Below are 21,683 nucleotides of genomic sequence, written 5' to 3'. Positions count from 1 at the left end.
GGGACATTGAAGGAGGCTGCCTGACAGGACAGCAAGGGTACGGGGCAACATCTCCTGTACTGGGCCACCACATATATAACATCTTCAATTTATTCATATGAATTAAAGGGGTAATTCCAACTCAGAAGTTATATTTTATCCACAAAATAGGGGATGACAAGCTGGTGACACTAGGACCGCTCAGAAATCTGCAGTCTCCAAAGATGGCAATGCATTTTTAAGCAAATTGCCCTGAAATGATTGACATGTCAATTCTTTTGGGAAGGCTGGAATCGAAATTTCCACGGCAGATGTTTCCACCATGTAAATTCAACAATGCGCGGTGCGGCAGAATTCTATTGAAAACAATGGGACTCTGCTGCACTAGAATTTTTCCGCTAGATTCCGCTCTGAATCGTAGTCTAAGGATCCAGAGGAAGAGTCTTTCTTCAGAATATATAATTACACATAAATACATCTACATGTTTAGTACTATGTTATATTTTCAGGTTCAGATCTATGTTTGACTACTTGTGATTTTAGATAATCCCATATTTGATCTTGAAGTGACGTTATTAGAGTCTAACGGGGTTTTGTTGTTTATATACTTGTGCACTTTATGAGGATTAGATCATCAGTAACAGCGATTTGTTTACATATACACTAAATAGTTTGTTTATTAGAGTTGAGCCCAGAGTTCTGTTCTAGTCTGAGTTCAGTGTGGAAAGGAGGTGGAAGTTGTGTGTGGTGAATCCAGAATGAAGCCCAAGGAAAATATCTTCTCAAGTCAGCCCCACCATTCTGGAAGCGTTCCTTGTACGGTGATGAGTCAAACCCTGATGGTGTTAGTAATTGGACCTTGTCAGAACTCTAGTCAACGTGGGATATTTTCAAGTCTCAAGTCTGTATAATTCAAGTGGGTGAAACGCACCATAAGTCCCAGCAAGGCAACAGGGCTCTCAAGGGTTACTGTCACGATGCCGGCTGGCAGGTAGTGGACCCTCTGTGCCAGAGAGGGATTGGCGTGGACCGTGCTAGTGGACCGGTTCTAAGCCACTACTGGTTTTCACCAGAGCCCGCCGCAAAGCGGGATGGTCTTGCTGCGGCGGTAGTGACCAGGTCGTATCCACTAGCAACGGCTCACCTCTCTGGCTGCTGAAGATAGGCGCGGTACAAGGGAGTAGGCAGAAGCAAGGTCGGACGTAGCAGAAGGTCGGGGCAGGCAGCAAGGATCGTAGTCAGGGGCAACGGCAGAAGGTCTGGAAACACTGGCAAGGGACACACAAGGAACGCTTTCACTGGCACTAAGGCAACAAGATCCGGCAAGGGAGTGCAAGGGAAGTGAGGTAATATAGGGAGTGCACAGGTGATAACTCTAATTGGAACCACTGCGCCAATCAGCGGCGCAGTGGCCCTTTAAATCGCAGAGACCCGGCGCGCGCGCGCCCTAGGGAGCGGGGCCGCGCGCGCCGGGACAGAACAGACGGGGAGCGAGTCAGGTAGGAGAGCCGGGGTGCGCATCGCGAGCGGGCGCTACCCGCATCGCGAATCGCATCCCGGCTAGCAGCAGGATCGCAGCGCCCCGGGTCAGAGGACGTGACCGGGGCGCTGCAGCGGAGGAGGTGAAGCGAGCGCTCCGGGGAGGAGCGGGAACCCGGAGCGCTCGGCGTAACAGTACCCCCCCCCTTGGGTCTCCCCCTCTTCTTGGGGCCTGAGAACCTGAGGAGCAGACTTTTGTCAAGGATGTTGTCCTCAGGTTCCCAGGATCTCTCTTCAGGACCACAACCCTCCCAGTCTACTAAAAAAAAATTTTTTCCTCTGACCTTTTTGGCAGCCAAAATCTCCTTGACCGAGAAGACGTCCGAGGAGCCGGAAACAGGAGTGGGAGGAACAGATTTGGGAGAAAAACGGTTGAGGATGAGTGGTTTGAGAAGAGAGACGTGAAAGGCATTAGGGATACGAAGAGAAGGAGGAAGAAGAAGTTTATAAGAGACAGGATTAATTTGACACAGAATTTTGAAAGGACCAAGATAGCGTGGTCCCAACTTGTAGCTAGGGACACGGAAGCGGACATATTTAGCGGAGAGCCATACCTTGTCTCCAGGGGAAAAAACGGGGGGAGCTCTTCTTTTCTTATCCGCGAACCTCTTCATGCGTGAAGAAGCCTGTAAGAGAGAATTTTGGGTCTCTCTCCATATAATGGAAAGGTCACGAGAAATTTCATCCACAGCGGGCAGACCAGAGGGCAAGGGGGTAGGGAGGGGGGGAAGAGGGTGACGGCCGTACACCACGAAAAATGGGGATTTGGAGGAGGATTCAGAGACCCTGAAGTTATACGAGAATTCGGCCCATGGAAGGAGATCTGCCCAGTCATCCTGGCGGGAGGAAACAAAATGTCGCAAATAATCACCCAGGATCTGGTTAATTCTTTCTACTTGTCCATTGGACTGGGGATGATATGCAGAGGAAAAATTTAATTTAATCTTGAGTTGTTTACAGAGAGCTCTCCAGAATTTAGACACGAATTGGACCCCTCTATCCGAGACAATCTGCGTAGGCAACCCGTGAAGACGAAAAATGTGTACAAAAAATTGTTTAGCCAACTGAGGCGCAGAAGGAAGACCAGGAAGAGGAATGAAATGTGCCATTTTGGAGAATCGATCAACGACCACCCAAATAACGGTGTTGCCACGGGAAGGGGGTAAATCAGTAATAAAATCCATACCAATCAGAGACCAAGGCTGTTCGGGGACAGGCAGAGGATGAAGAAAACCAGCGGGCTTCTGGCGAGGAGTCTTATCCCGGGCACAGATAGTGCAGGCTCGCACAAAGTCCCCAACATCCGTCTCCAGAGTTGGCCACCAATAGAAGCGGGAGATGAGTTGCACAGATTTCTTGATGCCCGCATGACCTGCGAGATGGGAGGAGTGACCCCATTTGAGGATTCCGAGGCGTTGGCGTGGAGAAACAAAGGTCTTTCCTGGAGGAGTCTGTCTGATGGAGGCAGGAGAAGTGGAGATCAGGCAGTCAGGTGGAATGATGTGTTGCGGAGGGAGATCAACTTCTGAGGCATCCGAGGAACGAGAGAGAGCATCGGCTCTAATGTTCTTATCGGCAGGACGAAAGTGAATCTCAAAATTAAATCGGGCAAAGAACAGAGACCACCGGGCCTGGCGAGGATTCAGCCGTTGGGCCGACTGGAGGTAGGAGAGGTTCTTGTGGTCGGTGTAGATAATAACAGGAAATCTTGATCCCTCCAGCAGATGCCTCCATTCCTCAAGTGCTAATTTAATGGCTAGAAGTTCTCGATCCCCGATGGAGTAGTTCCTCTCCGCTGGAGAGAAGGTCCTAGAGAAAAAACCACAAGTGACAGCATGCCCGGAAGGATTTTTTTGTAGAAGAACAGCTCCAGCTCCTACTGAGGAGGCATCAACCTCCAATAGGAAGGGTTTGGAAGGGTCAGGTCTGGAGAGCACGGGAGCCGAAGAAAAGGCAGACTTGAGTTGTTTAAAGGAGTCTTCTGCTTGAGGAGGCCAGGACTTGGGATCAGCATTTTTCTTGGTTAAAGCCACGATAGGAGCCACAATGGTAGAAAAATGTGGAATAAATTGCCTGTAATAATTGGCGAACCCCAAAAAGCGTTGGATAGCACGGAGTCCGGAGGGGCGTGGCCAATTTAAGACGGCAGAGAGTTTGTCTGGATCCATCTGTAGTCCCTGGCCAGAGACCAAATATCCTAGAAAAGGAAGAGATTGGCATTCAAACAGACATTTCTCAATTTTGGCATAGAGTTGGTTGTCACGAAGTCTCTGAAGAACCATACGGACATGCCGGCGGTGTTCCTCTAGATTGGCAGAAAAAATTAGGATATCGTCCAGATATACCACAACACAGGAGTATAATAGATCACGAAAAATTTCATTGACAAAGTCTTGGAAGACGGCAGGGGCATTGCACAGTCCAAAGGGCATGACCAGATACTCAAAGTGTCCATCTCTGGTGTTAAATGCCGTTTTCCACTCGTCCCCCTCTCTGATGCGGATGAGGTTATAGGCGCCTCTTAAGTCCAATTTAGTGAAGATGTGGGCACCTTGGAGGCGATCAAAGAGTTCAGAGATGAGGGGTAAGGGGTAGCGGTTCTTAACCGTGATTTTATTAAGACCGCGGTAGTCAATGCAAGGACGTAGGGAGCCATCTTTTTTGGAGACAAAGAAAAATCCGGCTCCGGCAGGAGAGGAGGATTTACGGATAAAGCCCCTTTTTAGATTCTCCTGGACGTATTCGGACATGGCAAGAGTCTCTGGGGCAGAGAGAGGATAAATTCTGCCCCGGGGTGGAGTAGTACCCGGGAGGAGGTCGATAGGGCAATCATAAGGCCTGTGAGGAGGTAGAGTCTCAGCTTGTTTTTTGCAGAAAACATCCGCGAAGTCCATATAGGCCTTGGGGAGACCGGTTACTGGAGGAACCACAGAGTTACGGCAAGGGTTACTGGGAACCGGTTTTAGACAGTTCTTGGAACAAGAGGACCCCCAACTCTTGATCTCCCCAGTGGACCAATCCAGGGTTGGGGAATGAAGTTGAAGCCAGGGAAGTCCAAGGAGAATCTCCGAGGTGCAATTGGGGAGGACCAAAAGTTCAATCCTCTCATGATGAGATCCGATGCTCATAAGAAGGGGCTCCGTGCGGAAACGTATGGTACAGTCCAATCTTTCATTATTTACACAATTGATGTAGAGGGGTCTGGCGAGACTGGTCACAGGGATGTTGAACCTGTTGACGAGAGAGGCCAAAATAAAATTTCCTGCAGAACCAGAGTCCAAGAAGGCCACTGTAGAGAAGGAGAAGGCAGAAGCAGACATCCGCACAGGCACAGTAAGACGTGGAGAAGCAGAGTAGACATCAAGGACTGTCTCACCTTTGTGCGGAGTCAGCGTACGTCTTTCCAGGCGGGGAGGACGGATAGGACAATCCCTCAGGAAGTGTTCGGTACTAGCACAGTACAGGCAGAGGTTCTCCATACGGCGTCGTGTCCTCTCTTGAGGTGTCAGGCGAGACCGGTCGACCTGCATAGCCTCCACGGCGGGAGGCACAGGAACAGATTGCAGGGGACCAGAGGAGAGAGGAGCCGAGGAGACGAAACACCTCGTGCGAACAGAGTCCATATCTTGGCGGAGTTCCTGACGCCTTTCAGAAAAACGCATGTCAATGCGAGTGGCTAGGTGAATAAGTTCATGTAGATTAGCAGGAATTTCTCGTGCGGCCAGAACATCTTTAATGTTGCTGGATAGGCCTTTTTTGAAGGTCGCGCAGAGGGCCTCATTATTCCAGGACAATTCTGAAGCAAGTGTACGGAATTGTACGGCATACTCGCCAACGGAAGAATTACCCTGGACCAGGTTCAACAGGGCAGTCTCAGCAGAAGAGGCTCGGGCAGGTTCCTCAAAGACACTTCGGATTTCCGAGAAGAAGGAGTGTACTGAGGCAGTGACGGGGTCATTGCGGTCCCAGAGCGGTGTGGCCCATGACAGGGCTTTTCCGGACAGAAGACTGACTACGAAAGCCACCTTAGACCTTTCAGTGGGAAACAGGTCCGACATCATCTCCAGATGCAGGGAACATTGGGAAAGGAAGCCACGGCAAAACTTAGAGTCCCCATCAAACTTATCCGGCAAGGATAAGCGTATCCCAGGAGCGGCCACTCGCTGCGGAGGAGGTGCAGGAGCTGGCGGAGGAGATGACTGCTGAAGCTGTGGTAGCAACTGTTGTAGCATAACGGTCAGTTGAGACAGCTGTTGGCCTTGTTGCGCAATCTGTTGTGACTGCTGGGCGACCACCGTGGTGAGGTCAGCGACAACTGGCAGAGGAACTTCAGCGGGATCCATGGCCGGATCTACTGTCACGATGCCGGCTGGCAGGTAGTGGACCCTCTGTGCCAGAGAGGGATTGGCGTGGACCGTGCTAGTGGACCGGTTCTAAGCCACTACTGGTTTTCACCAGAGCCCGCCGCAAAGCGGGATGGTCTTGCTGCGGCGGTAGTGACCAGGTCGTATCCACTAGCAACGGCTCACCTCTCTGGCTGCTGAAGATAGGCGCGGTACAAGGGAGTAGGCAGAAGCAAGGTCGGACGTAGCAGAAGGTCGGGGCAGGCAGCAAGGATCGTAGTCAGGGGCAACGGCAGAAGGTCTGGAAACACTGGCAAGGGACACACAAGGAACGCTTTCACTGGCACTAAGGCAACAAGATCCGGCAAGGGAGTGCAAGGGAAGTGAGGTAATATAGGGAGTGCACAGGTGATAACTCTAATTGGAACCACTGCGCCAATCAGCGGCGCAGTGGCCCTTTAAATCGCAGAGACCCGGCGCGCGCGCGCCCTAGGGAGCGGGGCCGCGCGCGCCGGGACAGAACAGACGGGGAGCGAGTCAGGTAGGAGAGCCGGGGTGCGCATCGCGAGCGGGCGCTACCCGCATCGCGAATCGCATCCCGGCTAGCAGCAGGATCGCAGCGCCCCGGGTCAGAGGACGTGACCGGGGCGCTGCAGCGGAGGAGGTGAAGCGAGCGCTCCGGGGAGGAGCGGGAACCCGGAGCGCTCGGCGTAACAGTTACACTGCATCCCTTCTACTCTGCTCCGCACTGTGTGTTGTACCATCTACACCTGCCTTAGTAAAAGACAGGTATCCGTAACCCAGCGTCGGTGTGTTTCTTACACCTTGTGCCTGGACCAGGAGAAGCCGTCTCCACCTCGGACCATGTATAGGCTAACGGTGCCCTGGCGTCACAAATTCACAAGAATCCCTTGCATCCCCCTGTCACCATAACTTTTTTACCAACACTCCTGACTATCCTTGACAAATCTCCATGTATAAAATGCAATCCATGCTACCAAGGTACTACCTGTCTTTCCTCTGACCTCCTTTTTTACCTATGTTGCGTATTTTTTGTCTGTCTGTCTGTCTGTGTAATAAACACAATAAAGCGTATAAATACAAAAATTCTAGGCCCTTTTGTAGGTGTTGTGTTTAGCAAAGTAAACTTGACCTCACTCATTCAGATGTTTTTGTTTGGCAATGTGAAGAAACTAATGTTTAGTAAAGTTCTGGCAGATGTGGTTACAGATTGTACATGTGACTTAGCATTAGTTACACTGTATTGAGACTGTAGTCTCGACACATTCTCATCGTACCTCTAGGTTAGGGACCTTTGGTCACAGCGGAAACCACCAGTATGCCTCTGATCACACGGTGTTTAAAGGGGTACTCGGCCCCTAAACATCTTATCCCCTATCCAAAGGATAGGGGATAAGATGACAGATCATGGGAGTCCGTGCCGGATGACTGGCAATGCATTGCAGAGGCTCGTGACGTCACAGCCATGCCCCCCTTAATGCAAGTCTATGGGAGGAGGCGTGACGGTCGTAACATCACGAGCGGGGTGCGACCGTGACGTCACGAGCCTCCGGCGCTGCACCCTACTAAACAATTGCGGGGTGCTGCAGGAAGATCGCTGGGGTCTCCAGCGGTGGGACCCCCGTGATCAGAAATCTTATCCCCTATCCTTTGGATAGGGGATAAGATGTCTAGGGGTGGAGTACCCCTTTAAGCCCTATGATGGCGTAAATGTTGGGAAAGTTCCCAGTGTATGCAACAAACATATTCATTGGTCCCCTGCTGGGTTGGTCTTGCAGAATTTCCATTCACTGGACAGAGGCCAAAAGTGTTCTTTTGAACTCCATTTGAGCTAGTATATGTTTGTATACCTTCATTCTGTATAGAAAAGCACAGTATGGCTATGTTCATACTGGGTACGTAAAAATGTCGGACTCCACCAAAAGAATAAACAGACTGCATTGCTGTCAATGGTAATGGAGCATGTCTGTTCGGTCCTTGTGTCGACATATTTTGGTGGCGCCAACTGGAGATGGAATCTGTCCGGGCATGCTGGGAGTTGTGGTTTTGCAACAGCTGGAGGCACACTGGTTGGGAAGCACTGCTGTATGCCAACCCTTTACAGTGGTCCCTCAAGTTAAAATATTAATTGGTTCCAGGACGACCATTGTATGTTGAAACCATCGTATGTTGAGACCAGAACTCTATGGAAACCTGGTAATTGGTTCTGAAGCCACCAAAATGTCATCCAAAAATAGGAAAAAGTGAGGATTAAAGAAAAATAAGTAGATAACTAATAGAGATAAAGCAAATCCTTACATATAAAAGTAATACAGATCTGCTGGGAGCTGTAAATCACTGTCTATTTCAGTGTTTCCAAAAGAGGGTGCCTGCAGCTGTTGTAAAACTACAACTCCTAGCATGCCCGGACAGCCTTCGGCTGTCCGGGCATGCTGGGAGTTGTAGTTTTGCAACAGCTGGAGGCACCCTCTTTGGGAAACACTGGTCTATGTAGAGGACAGAAGCTTCTTCAGGGTCCTGTACAGAACCCGCAATGTCCTAAAAAAGTAACATGGAGCCGCCCTCACCTGGTGTCCAAAGGATCAGGTAACCCTGGCACAGGTAAAGAGTACAGAACATTTAGTACCTCTCTGTACTGTAGGGGGCGCTACCAGACACCAGTCAGTGCATGGACTTTAGGAATACAGGGGTTTTATCAGTGAAATGTCCGTTCTTCCAGCCATTGACAGATTTCATAGCATTGTATGTTGACTCCGGTTTCAAGTTACAATGGTCCAGAAAAGACCATTGTATGTTGAAACTATTGTATGTTGAGGCCATTGTAAGTTGAGGGATCACTGTATATTGCAGATTGCTCTTCTCACTGGTTTGGGAACCGGCTGTCATTTTAACTATTGGTTCCTGCAAACTGGGTGAGGACCAGCTACATTTTTCTTTCTGTATATACCTCCATGTGCATTCAAAAATAAAAGACAGCATACTCATTCTTCTAGTCTCTACTGCTTTTCCCTTGTTCCTCCTTTTGATAATGTTTCCTTTCCACTCGCTTGTGCCAAATGATTGGCTGAATGGGCACAAGGGTTAATAAGGAGGAATAAGTGGAGACCAGTGGGGACCATAAGAACTGACAGCAGCAGGGAAGGTAAGTATTAGGGATCGACCGATATCGTTTTTTTAGGGCCGATACAGATAATCGGTGCAGGTTAGGGCCGATAGCCGATAACTTTTACCGATATTTCGGTATAAGTTATCGGCTATTTAACCCCCTGCGACACCGCTGCAGATCATTGATTTAAAGCGGGCGCTATAAATCAATGATCTGCAGTGGCTTTTGCGGGGCCATAGGCCGCCGCCGCCGCCACCCGCTTCTCTCTCCCTGCCTGTCAGGGTGGTCCGGGCCATCCATCCTCCCTTCCAGTAGTGTCCGGGGGCATTCCGGGTGAAGAGTGAACCGGTCCGGGCTGTACTTCTTCTCCGGCGGTCATCTTCTCCACTCCGGGCAGGCTCCGGCCTAGTACGCTGAATAGACGCCGCTGCGCAGTGACGCCCGTGCGCAGCGACGCACCTGACGTCACGGCGTAGCGGCATCTATGCAGTGTACTAGGCCGGACCCTGCCCGGAGTGGAGAAGATGACCGCCGGCTCACCCTCCACCCGGAACGCCCCCGGACACTACTGGAAGGAAGGATGGATGGCCCGGACCACCCCCATTACGGGTAAGTTACATTTTTTTGACTCGGAGGGTGGGGGAGGGGCCCGACCGGTATAGCGGTATGGGCAAAAATCCATACCGGTATACCGCCCAGCACCACGGTGGGGGGTGCGACGCGGTGCGGTGGGTCGGGGGTGCGGTATGGCGGGTCGGGGGGTGGCGGTCACGGTGTGGTGGGGGCGGTGCGGGGCATTATCGGCTTATCGGCAAGGTAATTGCCGATACCGATAATGCCCAAAATCGTGATTATCGGCCGATAATATCGGCCATACACATAATCGGTCAATCCCTAGTAAGTATGCTGTGCTTGATTTTTCAATGCATTGGGAGGTATCTACAAATAGTAATATTTTTGCATGAAAAACCCCTTCTCACCCCTTCTGCACATAGAATATTTTTATTTTCATGGAAGTTTCAAACCTTTTCCCATGATAAACCGTGACTCAAGGTATTATGGCAGTGATCAGAGCCATCCTAAAGCTTCCTCATCTATCAGTGTCTCCTATATAACCTCCGACTTCTTACCTTATCTGTGTTGTACAGTGTATTGAGTCATCTGACATGTAGCCACTAGTCAGATGCAGTATGAGACTCTCTCCACGTGCCGTGTACATTACCGTGACACTGCGGGGGTTAATCTTTACACACTCAGTGCAAATATTAACACCGTGAATTTCTTGTCTGTTTAACTCATCAATGAAGAATTTTAAGCATTATGGTAATAAGCAGGAGAGCTCTATACATGATGTATATGTGCAGGTATGTGACCACCCAGCGCGCAATGCAAAGAGGGAAATCCCTACGAAAATCAGTGCTGGGGGATTGGGGGTGGGTGGGATCTTAGGATGCAGGGTTTATGTTACCTTGTTATAACGTAAAAATAAATAAAACAATTTAAAAAAAATGAATGAATTTCAAAAAAGTTAAAGGGGTACTCCCGTGGAAAGCTTTTTTTTTTTAAATCAACTGGTGCCAGAAAGTTAAACAGATTTATAAATCACTTCTATTAAAAAATCTTAATCCTTCCAGCACTTTTTAGAGGCTGCATACTAAAGAGAAATCCAAAAAAGAAATGCATTTCCTCTGATGTCATGACCACTGTGCTCTCTGCTGACCTCTGCTGTCCATTTTAGGAACTGTCCAGAGCAGCATATGTTTGCTATGGGGATTTTCTCCTGCTCTGGGCAGTTCATGAAATGGACAGCAGAGGTCAGCAGAGAGCACTGTGGTCATGACATCAGAGGAAATGCATTTTATTTTTTGGATTTCTCTTTAGTATACAGCCCCTAAAAAGTACTGGAAGGATTAAGATTTTTTAATAGAAGTGATTTACAAATCTGTTTAACTTTCTGGCACCAGTTGATTTAAAAAAAAAAGTTTTCCACGGGAGTACCTTTTTAATTTCAAGGCAAAAAAAACAAAAGTCACATGGAGTTTGTTGTTCAGTCGACAAGGATTTTGCCACAGATTTGAAGGAAAATCTATTCTTCCCTGAATTCTCAGTGGAGCTCAAAGAGGTACTTTAAATTAACTGGTGCCAGAAAGTTTTACCGATTTGTAAATTATTTCAATTAAAAAATATTAATCCTTCCAGTACTTATCAGCTGCTGAAGTTGAGTTGTTCTTTTTTTTTTGTCTGACAACAGTGCTCTCTGCTGACACCTCTGTCTGTCTCAGAAACTGTCCAGAGCAGGAACAAATCCCCATAGCAAACCTCTAATGCTTCGGACAGTTCCCGAGATTGACAGAGATGTCAGCAGAGAGCACTGTTGTCAGACAAAAAAAATAAAAATATAAAAAACTCAACTTCAGCAGCTGATAAGTACTGGAAGGATTAAGATTTTTTTTTTTATAGAAGTAATTCACAAATCTGCTTAACTTTCTGGAGCTAGATGAAATGAAAAAAAATCGTTTTTCACTGGAGTACCCCTTTAAACCCATCATATGCTCACACAAAGAACGTGCCAATTTCCATTACAGTAATTATAAACCACAACTAAAGCAACTAAACTACCAGTAAGAAAACAAAGATAATCAGGTAATAAGTCACACGTGTACTAAATCATATGATCCACATCTTACAGAGGAATCATGGAGATCTACCAAATTTAAAGGAATTATCCAGGGTTACAAGAACAAAGCTGATTTTTTCCAGAAACGCCACCACTAGAGATGAGCGAACTTACAGAAAATTCGATTCGTCACGAACTTCTCGGCTCGGCAGTTGATGACTTTTCCTGCATAAATTAGTTCAGCTTTCAGGTGCTCCCGTGGACTGGAAAAGGTGGATACAGTCCTAGGAGACTCTTTCCTAGGAATGTATCCACCTTTTCCAGCCCACCGGAGCACCTGAAAGCTGAACTAATTTCATCAACTGCCGAGCCGAGAAGTTCGTGACGAATCGAATTTACTGTAAGTTCGCTCATCTCTAGCCCACCACACCTGTCCTCAGGTTGCGCGAGGTATTGCATCTCAGTTCAATTGAAGTGAATGGAGGCATGTTGTAATACCACACGTGACCTGAGGACAGGTGGGGGGCGCTGTTTTTTTGGAGAAATATAAATTAGCTCTGGGTTTTCGATTCCTGGATATTCCCCTTATGTGTTTTGTACACGCTCGCTCTAAAATTGTGACTTTCTAGCAACGTCTCGCTGGTGGGAAACGAGTGAAAAGGTAACCGCATCTCATCTCGCATGCTGGAGAAAACCATTAGCCTTTCATCTTTATATCATTACCATCAGCCTAAAAGGTTTCACAATGTGACAGTCTGTTTCATCTCCGCTAGTTTACGGTTTATCGGCTGACAACAAAAAAGTGAGCGGTCATCTCAAGTGAGAACGAACTTGTCTCGATGAGATAATAGGTACGGTCGTTCATTTCTCCAATCTGTCTTAGAGAAAAGATGGAGAAAATCAAAACATATACAACAACAGTATAAAATATAATATAAAAAATAGGAATAGGGGAAGGATATTATGCCATAAACCAGAAAAAGCAATAAACAAGTAAAATAAATACCGTGTGCACTGCAAATAATAGAGATGGGATTGGGACAGTGTTTCCCAACCAGTGTGCCTCCAGCTGTTGCAAAACTACAACTCCAAGCATGCCCGGACAGCCAACGGCTGTCCGGGCATGCTTGGAGTTGTAGTTTTGCAACAGCTGGAGGCACACTGGTTGGGAAACACTGAGATGGGAGGAGGGAAAGGACAAGGATGCAGATATGCAAATGAGTCTTAAAGAGTAAGGTAGGGGGGGGGGGGGTCATTCTCACAAACAATGATGAACAGTAGAGAATAAAAGTCCAGAAAGCCCTCATAGTAATACGCAAAGTAATATATATATAAATAAATAATAATATGAACAACAATAATATTATTATTATTAGTAGTAGTAATATTAATAATTATTAATAATATCAATATTTGTAGTAATATTATTATTGATATGATTAATATTATTAGTATTATTATCAATATTATTATTATTAGTAATATTATTATTATTCATGATTATTAATAATATCAATATTTGTAGTAATATTATTATTGATATTATTAGTATTATTATCAATATTATTATTATTAGTATTATTATTCATAATTATTAATAATATCAATATTTGTAATAATAATATTATTATTATTATTGATATTATTAATAGAAATAAGCGAACTTACAGTAAATTCGATTCGTCACAAACTTCTCGGCTCGGCAGTTGATGACTTATCCTGCATAAATTAGTTCAGCTTTCAGGTGTTCCCGTGGGCTGGAAAAGGTGGATACAGTCCTAGGAGACTCTTTCCTAGGACTGTATCCACCTTTTCCAGCCCACCAGAGCACCTGAAAGCTGAACTAATTTATGCAGGATAAGTCATCAACTGCCGAGCCGAGAAGTTCGTGACGAATTGAATTTACTGTAAGTTTGCTCATTTCTATTAATAATATAAATAAAAATAATAATATTATTACAAATATTGATATTATTAATAATTATGAATAATAATAATATTACTAATCAAATTTACTGTAAGTTCGCTCATCTCTAATTATAAATATTATTATCAATATTATTATTGTTATTATTATTAATGTTGTTGGGGTTATTATTATTAATAATAATAATAAGTATAAAGAATTGCTTTATAACTTATTATTTGAATGTAATCTTGTCTAACAAAAAAAAAGAAAAAAAAATTGCAAGTTGCGTTCAATCCTAATATCACATTTTTCCTATTGATCTGTGCAATGCACCATTTTTCCTGTAGAGGCGCTGCAGGGGGGTTGCACATTTGGTACTTGGTTCTTCTACAGATCGCAGCTGATTACTGAGGGTTCCAACAGCCTCAGGAAGTCTGAATATCATTTATAACCAAAAAGGATGATCCAAAGGAAGTAAACTGGCCCTTTAAAAAGAAATCTTGAGGGTTTTGTATTATTCAGTATATATGAACCTAAAGTGTTTTATTGACTTTTATGAAAAAAAAAAAAAAAAAAAATAACTTTAGTCAAGAATTCGGTTCCAGAAAAGCTTTATTGAGCACCCGCTCTCCTTGCTTCCCACCACATATGACTCTGCATTAGGAGCTAGCAATAAGGCACTGATGTAATTTGGGAGCAGCCTCTCCCTTCGTGAAAGTGTCGCAATCTAACTCTGATAACATCCAGGGCTGCCATCGGCAATATCTGGGTCACATACAGGCCAATGATCATAGCCTCTAAACCCCTTATTATATCCTTTTACCTTCATTCCTTGCCCTATTACATATCCTGTATTAATATATTTAAATGGAGCAAGTAATAAGGCTATGACGCGTTTCGGAAGCAGCATCCTCCTTCATCAGAGTGCTGCATCCTTTTGACTATTTTCAATCAGTATGGCAAAAAAACGTATGGAACCGTATGGAAAAAAGTAAACTGTATGCATTTTTAAACTGTATAGTGTTTTGAAAAATTATGTCCGGTTGCATCCGTTTTTAAGAGAAAAACATATACGTTTTTAACTTTTCACTCCAATATGAATAAAGTTTCACTTGTTTGATTGAAATTCCGAGAAAAAAAAAAACCCTCTTGGGACACACTAAATATTTGAAATGCTAATTTTTTGTGCGAATATCGCCACTTCGTGATTTCGCGAATATTTAGAATATAGTGCTATATATTCGTAATGACGAATGTTCATTTATTTATTTTTTTTTTTTGGGGGGGGGGGGGGGGGTTCACATGCAAATTTTTATGCAAATTTTTCATGCGAATAGGGGTCTATCACATGGGTCTATCACGTGGGTCTGTTTTTTATGGGGTTTTTTCACATGCAAATTTTTATGGAAATTTTATGCAAATTTTAAGTGAATGAACATAGGGAATATGCGAATTTCGCAAACATAGGACGAATAATCGTCAATATATTCATGAAATATCGCAAATTCAAATTCAAATGCTGCTCATCACTAGTCACCACCATCCTGGCTAAAAGTTGCTGCGTCTACACCTCCATCTCTAGTATAAGGTACTGGGACACTCTGGCAGGTTTCCATTAAAGTTATCAACTATCCAGGGGGAGGGGGGGTCTGAACACTGGGACCCCCACTGATCACAAGAACAGAGGTCCCTAATCTCCAAGTGACTGTAGCGGCAGTGTGCATGATCAACCACCGTTCTATTCATTCTCTGTAGGGTTCCCGAACAAAGCTGAGAACAGCAATCTTCTAGGATGAACACACACACTGCTGCTCCATGTACTTGAAAACTAGGGACCCCTGTTCTTGTGATCGGTGGGGGTCCCAATGTTCAGATCTTTACCTCTGGGGAACAAGGACTTCCATTGTTGTGAATGTTGGGGATCTGATCTCTGGGACTGAGGATAGGTGATAACTTTAATTCTTGGAATAACCCCTTCAAGGCATGTAACTCCAGCTGATGCAAAACTACAACTCCCAGCATGCCCGGACAGCCGAAGGCTGTCCGGGCATGCTGGGTGTTGTAGTTTTACAACACTGTGTGGAAAATACTGATGAACATTTACACTTGCTTGAAAAAAGGGCACCATATTGGGAACCAGGTTTGCCCACCATCATCTATTAAAGGGGTACTCCACTGGGAATTTTTTTTTAAATCAACTGGTGCCAGAAAGTTAAACAGATTTGTAAATTACTTCTATTTAAAAAAAAAAAAAAAAAAAAATCTTAATCCTTCCAGTACTTATCAGCTGCTGTCTACTACAGAGGAAGCTATTTTCTTTTTGAATTTCCTTTCTGTCTGACCTCAGTGCTCTCTGCTGACACCTCTGTCCATTTTAGGAACTGTCCAGAGCAGGAGAAGTTTGCTCTGGGGATTTGCTTCTACGAATTAATGTTAGTAATTTTTAGGTTAAACATTTAGTATCTTTAGGCTAAATGATGTTATGACATAAATGATCATACGTTTATATATAATGCAACATTATTACAACACATGCATTATTAATAACATCGTCTTTTCATGGACGAATACATATTTATTCGTTCTACATTACATTCCAAGTTCATTTTTGAAATGTTCCTTTTGTTCAAACCTTTGGGGAAAAAAAACAATAAAAATCACGTTAAAGGGTAACTCTCATTAAAACAAATTTTTGCTATTACACTGCTTATGGTAAATGAAAAATATTTGTAATATACTTTGTTTAAAAAAAATGAAGTTTTATTTCTGCTTAAAAAAGCTCAAGAGCACATTTCCCCCCATCTTATACACAGACTTAGGACCGAAGCCCAAACACAGGAAGTGCAGCCTGGAGTGCTGAGGGGGGGTGTGTCCAACCAACAGCATATGGCAGTTAAGTGTGAAAGGAGTTATGATTGGATGAGGCTGGACACACCCCCCTCAGCACTCCAGGCTGCACTTCCTGTGTTTGGACCTCAGTCCTAAGTCTGTGTATAAGATGGGGGAAAATGTGCTCTTGAGCTTTTTTTAAGCACAAAGAAAAACATAGAAAACTCCAGCTGATGCAAAACTACAACTCCCAGCATGCTGGGTGTTGTAGTTTTGCGACACTGTGTGGAAAATACTGATGAACATTTACACTTGCTTGAAATGCTTGAAAAAAAAAGGGCACCATATTGGGAACCAGGTTTGCCCACCATCATCTATTAAAGGGGTACTCCACTGGAAAAAAAAAAAAAAATTTTAAATCAACTGGTGCCAGAAAGGCTGGACAGTCCCCCCCCCCTTCCCCCCCCCCCCCCCCAGCACTCCAGGCTGCACTTCCTGTGTTTGGACCTCTGTCCTAAGTCTGTGTATAAGATGGGGGAAAATGTGCTCTTGAGCTTTTTTTAAGTACAAATAAAACATAGAAAACTTTCTTTTTTTAAGCCAAAGTATATTAGAAATATTTTTTATTTACCATAAGGCGTGGTAAAAAAAAAAATTAAAAATTTAAATTTATTTTAATGAGAGTTACCCTTTAAGAGATATACATTTATCGCCCCTAACAGTTGACTGCTCAGCTATTTCGCTTTACGTCTACCCATGAAGGCGAACCGAGCTTTCTATTATGGTACGACTCATTGGGCTGGATAGACATTGTCTTTTGCCAAGCAGCAGGATGAGCCTTGGACTTTCAGTAACTTTTTCGGAATCTCCTGTGCTCGGGGTATTAAGCTGATCCTTATGTATTCAGGCCGTGTCCTGAGAGAGCGAGATGTATATCCTATTAACACCAGGCACGGTGCCATCCACGATTTAGAAAGGCATCTATACCTGGCACCTCCGCCGAATAAAGAATAACGGTAAATATTCCGATAATCTTCTTTTGGCGTATCTGTTTACAAACATATTCTCCTCGGCTGGCGCAGAATTAAATTGATCTGCATCGCATGTTGGGTTTATTAAATCTGGCACGCACGGAAGCAATGATAATAGTTTCATGTGCATGGCTGCTCAGGGCTGGAAATAAAAAATAATAATATCCTTCGTCGGCTCGGGGTAGGGTTCGGCATGTGCTGCGAGCTTAATGAGCTCCTCTCTTTTAACCCCCTCGTCTCCACTTGAAGTCCTCGTCTATCCTTGCGGCCCGGAGATGAAGTTCAGCACTTAAAGGGGTACTCCGGTGAAAACCTTTTTTTCTTTTAAATCAACTGGTGGCAGAAAGTTAAACATATTTGTAAATGACTTCTATTAAAAAATCTCAATCCTTCCTGTACTTATTAGCTGCTGAATACTACAGAGGAAATTCTCTTCTTTTTGGAATGCTCTCTGATGACATCACGAGCACAGTTCTCTCTGCTGACGTTATTACAATAATAATAATAATGCTTTATTTATTGTTGTCCTTAGTGGGATTTGAACCCAAGTCCCCAGCACTGCAAGGCAGCAGTGCTAACCACTGAGCCACCATGCTGCCCTTAGCATACATCTGCTATGCACGGTTGCTAAAATGGACAGAGATGTCAGCAGAGAGCACTGTGCTCGTGATGTCATCAGTGTTCCAAAAAGAAAGGAATTTCCTCTGTAGCATTCAGCAGCTAATAAGTACTGGAAGGATTAAGATTTTTTTAATAGAAGTAATTTACAAATATGTTTAACTTTCTGCCACCAGTTGATTTAAAAGAAAAAAGGTTTTCACCGGAGTACCCCTTTAAGAGACTATGTTACCACGGCACAAAAAAAAAAAAAAAACTGCATTCCTGCATTTGTGCAGATGAAAGTGTTGACTCTGCCGGTTGAAATGTGAGCTGTACCCTTAAGACGGTGCCAAGAGGCAGGTTGAGGAAACACATGTCGTCTTTAGGACCATGGGAAGTGTCCTTTTTTTTTTTTACCTGGCCGAGCGTCCCCACCTTCTTTAGGTTAGTCTTACCTGGATTCCTTATAAGGAAAACAAGGAAGTGGTTACGGCCAAGTTGAAAGGTGTTTGTACCTGTTCGGAAAGTTTCATTCCTTGTCAACCTACATTCTTAGCTCACTCTCAACCTACTTTCTTGAACACCTTATTTTCCAATACAGGGAATGTAAGTGATACAATGTAGCTAACCATTGATACTTTCTCTTGGCAACAAAAGAAACAACTGCAATAATCTTATTTATTTTAATTATTTTTAACGTTTGTTTGTTTGTTTTTTATTTATTTACCCAGCCTGAAGTAAAAACGAATGGGGATAGAATTGATTTGGCTCTTAGCTTTCTTTCTGCATGGAAAAACTCATGTACAAGGTAAGATGGAGGGTTAATTATTAAGGGGATGTGCTGTCGCTTAAAGGCAGTGGTCTCAAACGGTGGCCCTCCAGATGTTGCAAAACTCCAACTCCCAGCATGCCCGGACAGCCAACGGCTGTCCGGGCATGCTGGGAGTTGAAGTTTTGCAACATCTGGAGGGCCACCGTTTGAGACCACTGCCTTTAAAGGGGTATTCCCGTGGAAAACTTTTTTATTTTATTTTTTAAGCTAAACAGATTTGTAAATTAAAAAACGAATATGTGCAGCTCACAATTTATTAGCCGAGGTATAATGATTATACACCTACACCTAGGTGTGACATAAATATAAGAAAATATTAAATATAAATCATCACCTCAAGGCTAATACCAGGCAACCTGATACATGATGTTAAAGGGGTATTACAGGCAATATATATATATATATATATATATATATATATATATATATATATATATATCAACTGGCTCCGGAAAGTTAAACAGATTTGTAAATTACTTTTATTAAAAAATCTTAATCCTTCCAATAGTTATTAGCTTCTGAAGTTTTCTGTCTAACGGCTCATTGATGATGTCACGTCCCGGGAGCTGTGCATGATGGGAAAATATCCCCATAGGAACTGCACAGATCCCGGGGCGTAAGTTATCAGAGAGCAGTTAGACAGAAAACTTCAGAAGCTAATAACTATTGGAAGGATTAAGATTTTTTAATAGAAGTAATCTACAAATCTGTTTAACTTTCCGAAGCCAGCTGATATATAAAAAAAAGTTTTGGCCTGGATAACCCCTTTAATGTAAAAAAGTTTTCTAAATGTGACCAAATGTTCATCATAAAATTAGCCCATTTTTACATTAATATCATGTATCAGGTTGCCTGGTATTATTAGCCTTGAGGTGATGATTTGTATTTTCAATTTTCTTAGATTTGTAAATGACTTCTATTAAAAAAATCTTAATCCTTCCAGTACTTTTTAGTAGCTGTGTACTACAGATAAAATGCTTTTCATTTTGGTTTTCTCTTCTGTCACGACCACAGTGCACTCTGCTGACTTCTGCTGTCCATGTCAGGAACTGTCCAGAGCAGCATATGTTTGCTATGGGGATTTTCTCCTGCTCTGGACAGTTCCTAAAATAGACAGCAGAGGTCAGCGGAGAGCACTGTGGTCGTGACAAAAGAGAAATCCAAAAAGAAAAGCCTGTAGTATACAGCTACTGAAAAGTACTGGAAGAATTATGATTTTTTTTAACCCCTTAAGGACCAAGGACGTACCGGTACGTCCTTGGTCCTGCTCTTCTGATATAACGCGGGGTTACACAGTAATCATATCACGGCGGGCGCGGCGTCATAGTGAAGCCGGGACCCGCCTCTAATAGCGCACAGCGCCGATCGCGGCGACGCGCGCTATTAACCCTTTAGCCGCGCGCTCAGAGCTGAGCCGCACGGCTAAAAGTGAAAGTTCCCGGCTAGCTCAGTCGGGCTGTTCGGGATAGCCGCGGCTAATCGCGGCATCCCGAACAGCTGACAGGACAGCGGGAGGGCCCCTACCTGCCTCCTCGCTGTCCGATCGCGGAATGACTGCTCAGTGTCTGAGATCCAGGCATGAGCAGTCATGCGGCAGAATCGTTGATCACTGGTTTCTTATGAGAAACCAGTGATCAATGATGAAGATCAGTGTGTGCAGTGTTATAGGTCCCTATGGGATAACAATGATCAGTGTGTGCAGTGTTATAGGTCCCTATGGGATAACAATGATCAGTGTGTGCAGTGTTATAGGTCCCTATGGGACCAATAACATTGCAAAAAAAAAAGTGGAAAAAAAAAAGTGAATAAAGATCATTTAACCCCTCCCCTATTAAAAGTTTGAATCACCCCCCTTTTCCAATAAAAAAAAACACAGTGTAAATAAAAATAAAAATATATGGTATCACCGCGTGCGGAAATGTCCGAATTATAAAAATATATCATTAATTAAACCGCTCGGTCAATGGCGTGTGCGCAAAAAAATTCCAAAGTCCAAAATAGTGCATTTTTGGTCACTTTTTATATAATTTAAAAATGAATAAAAAGCGATCAAAAAGTCCGATCAATGCAAAAATAGTACCGTTAAAAACTTCAGATCACGGCACAAAAAATGAGTCCTCATACCGCCCCATACACGGAAAAATAAAAAGTTGTAGGGGTCAGAAGATGACAATTTTAACCCCTTAAGGACGCAGGACGTAAATGTACGTCCTGGTGAGGTGGTACTTAACGCACCAGGACGTACATTTACGTCCTAAGCATAACCGCGGGCATCGGAGCGATGCCCGTGTCATGTGCGGCTGATCCCGGCTGCTGATCGCAGCCAGGGACCCGCCGGCAATGGCCGACGCCCGCGATCTCGCGGGCGTCCGCCATTAACCCCTCAGGTGCCGGGATCAATACAGATCCCGGCATCTGCGGGAGTTCGCGATTTAAATGAACGATCGGATCGCCCGCAGCGCTGCTGCGGGGATTCGATCATTCATAACGCCGCAAGGAGGTCCCCTCTCCTTCCTCCGTGCGGCTCCCGGCGTCTCCTGCTCTGGTCTGTGATCGAGCAGACCAGAGCAGGAGATGACCGATAATACTGATCTGTTCTATGTCCTATACATAGAACAGATCAGTATTAGCAATCATGGTATTGCCATGAATAGTCCTCTATGGGGACTATTCAAGTGTAAAAAAAAAATGTAAAAAAATGTAAAAGTTAAAGTTAAAAAAAAAGTGAAAAATCCCCTCCCCCAATAAAAAAGTAAAACGTCCGTTTTTTCCTATTTTACCCCCAAAAAGCGTAAAAAACATTTTTTATAGACAAATTTGGTATCGCCGCGTGCGTAAATGTCCGAACTATTAAAATAAAATGTTAATGATCCCGTA

At 44.3% G+C, this 21,683-nt stretch overlaps 1 protein-coding gene across 1 annotated transcript in view; it reads left to right on the top strand.

Annotated features, from left to right (window-relative positions):
* The window catches only part of ITGB6 (integrin subunit beta 6), a 163,321-nt gene that overhangs the window by 28,065 nt on the left and 113,573 nt on the right, over window positions 1-21,683 (top strand). The window contains exon 3 of the mRNA XM_056533687.1: window positions 18,706-18,782. Within this exon, the coding sequence (XP_056389662.1) occupies window positions 18,722-18,782 (61 nt within the window). The 5' untranslated portion in view covers window positions 18,706-18,721. The remainder of the gene's footprint in view (window positions 1-18,705; window positions 18,783-21,683) is intronic.

This window comes from Hyla sarda, chromosome 8, assembly GCF_029499605.1.
Source record: "Hyla sarda isolate aHylSar1 chromosome 8, aHylSar1.hap1, whole genome shotgun sequence".
NCBI classification, from domain to species: Eukaryota; Metazoa; Chordata; class Amphibia; order Anura; family Hylidae; genus Hyla; species Hyla sarda.
Note: the sequence above shows the minus strand (reverse complement) of the source record. Positions and strands in the feature narration are given on the sequence as shown.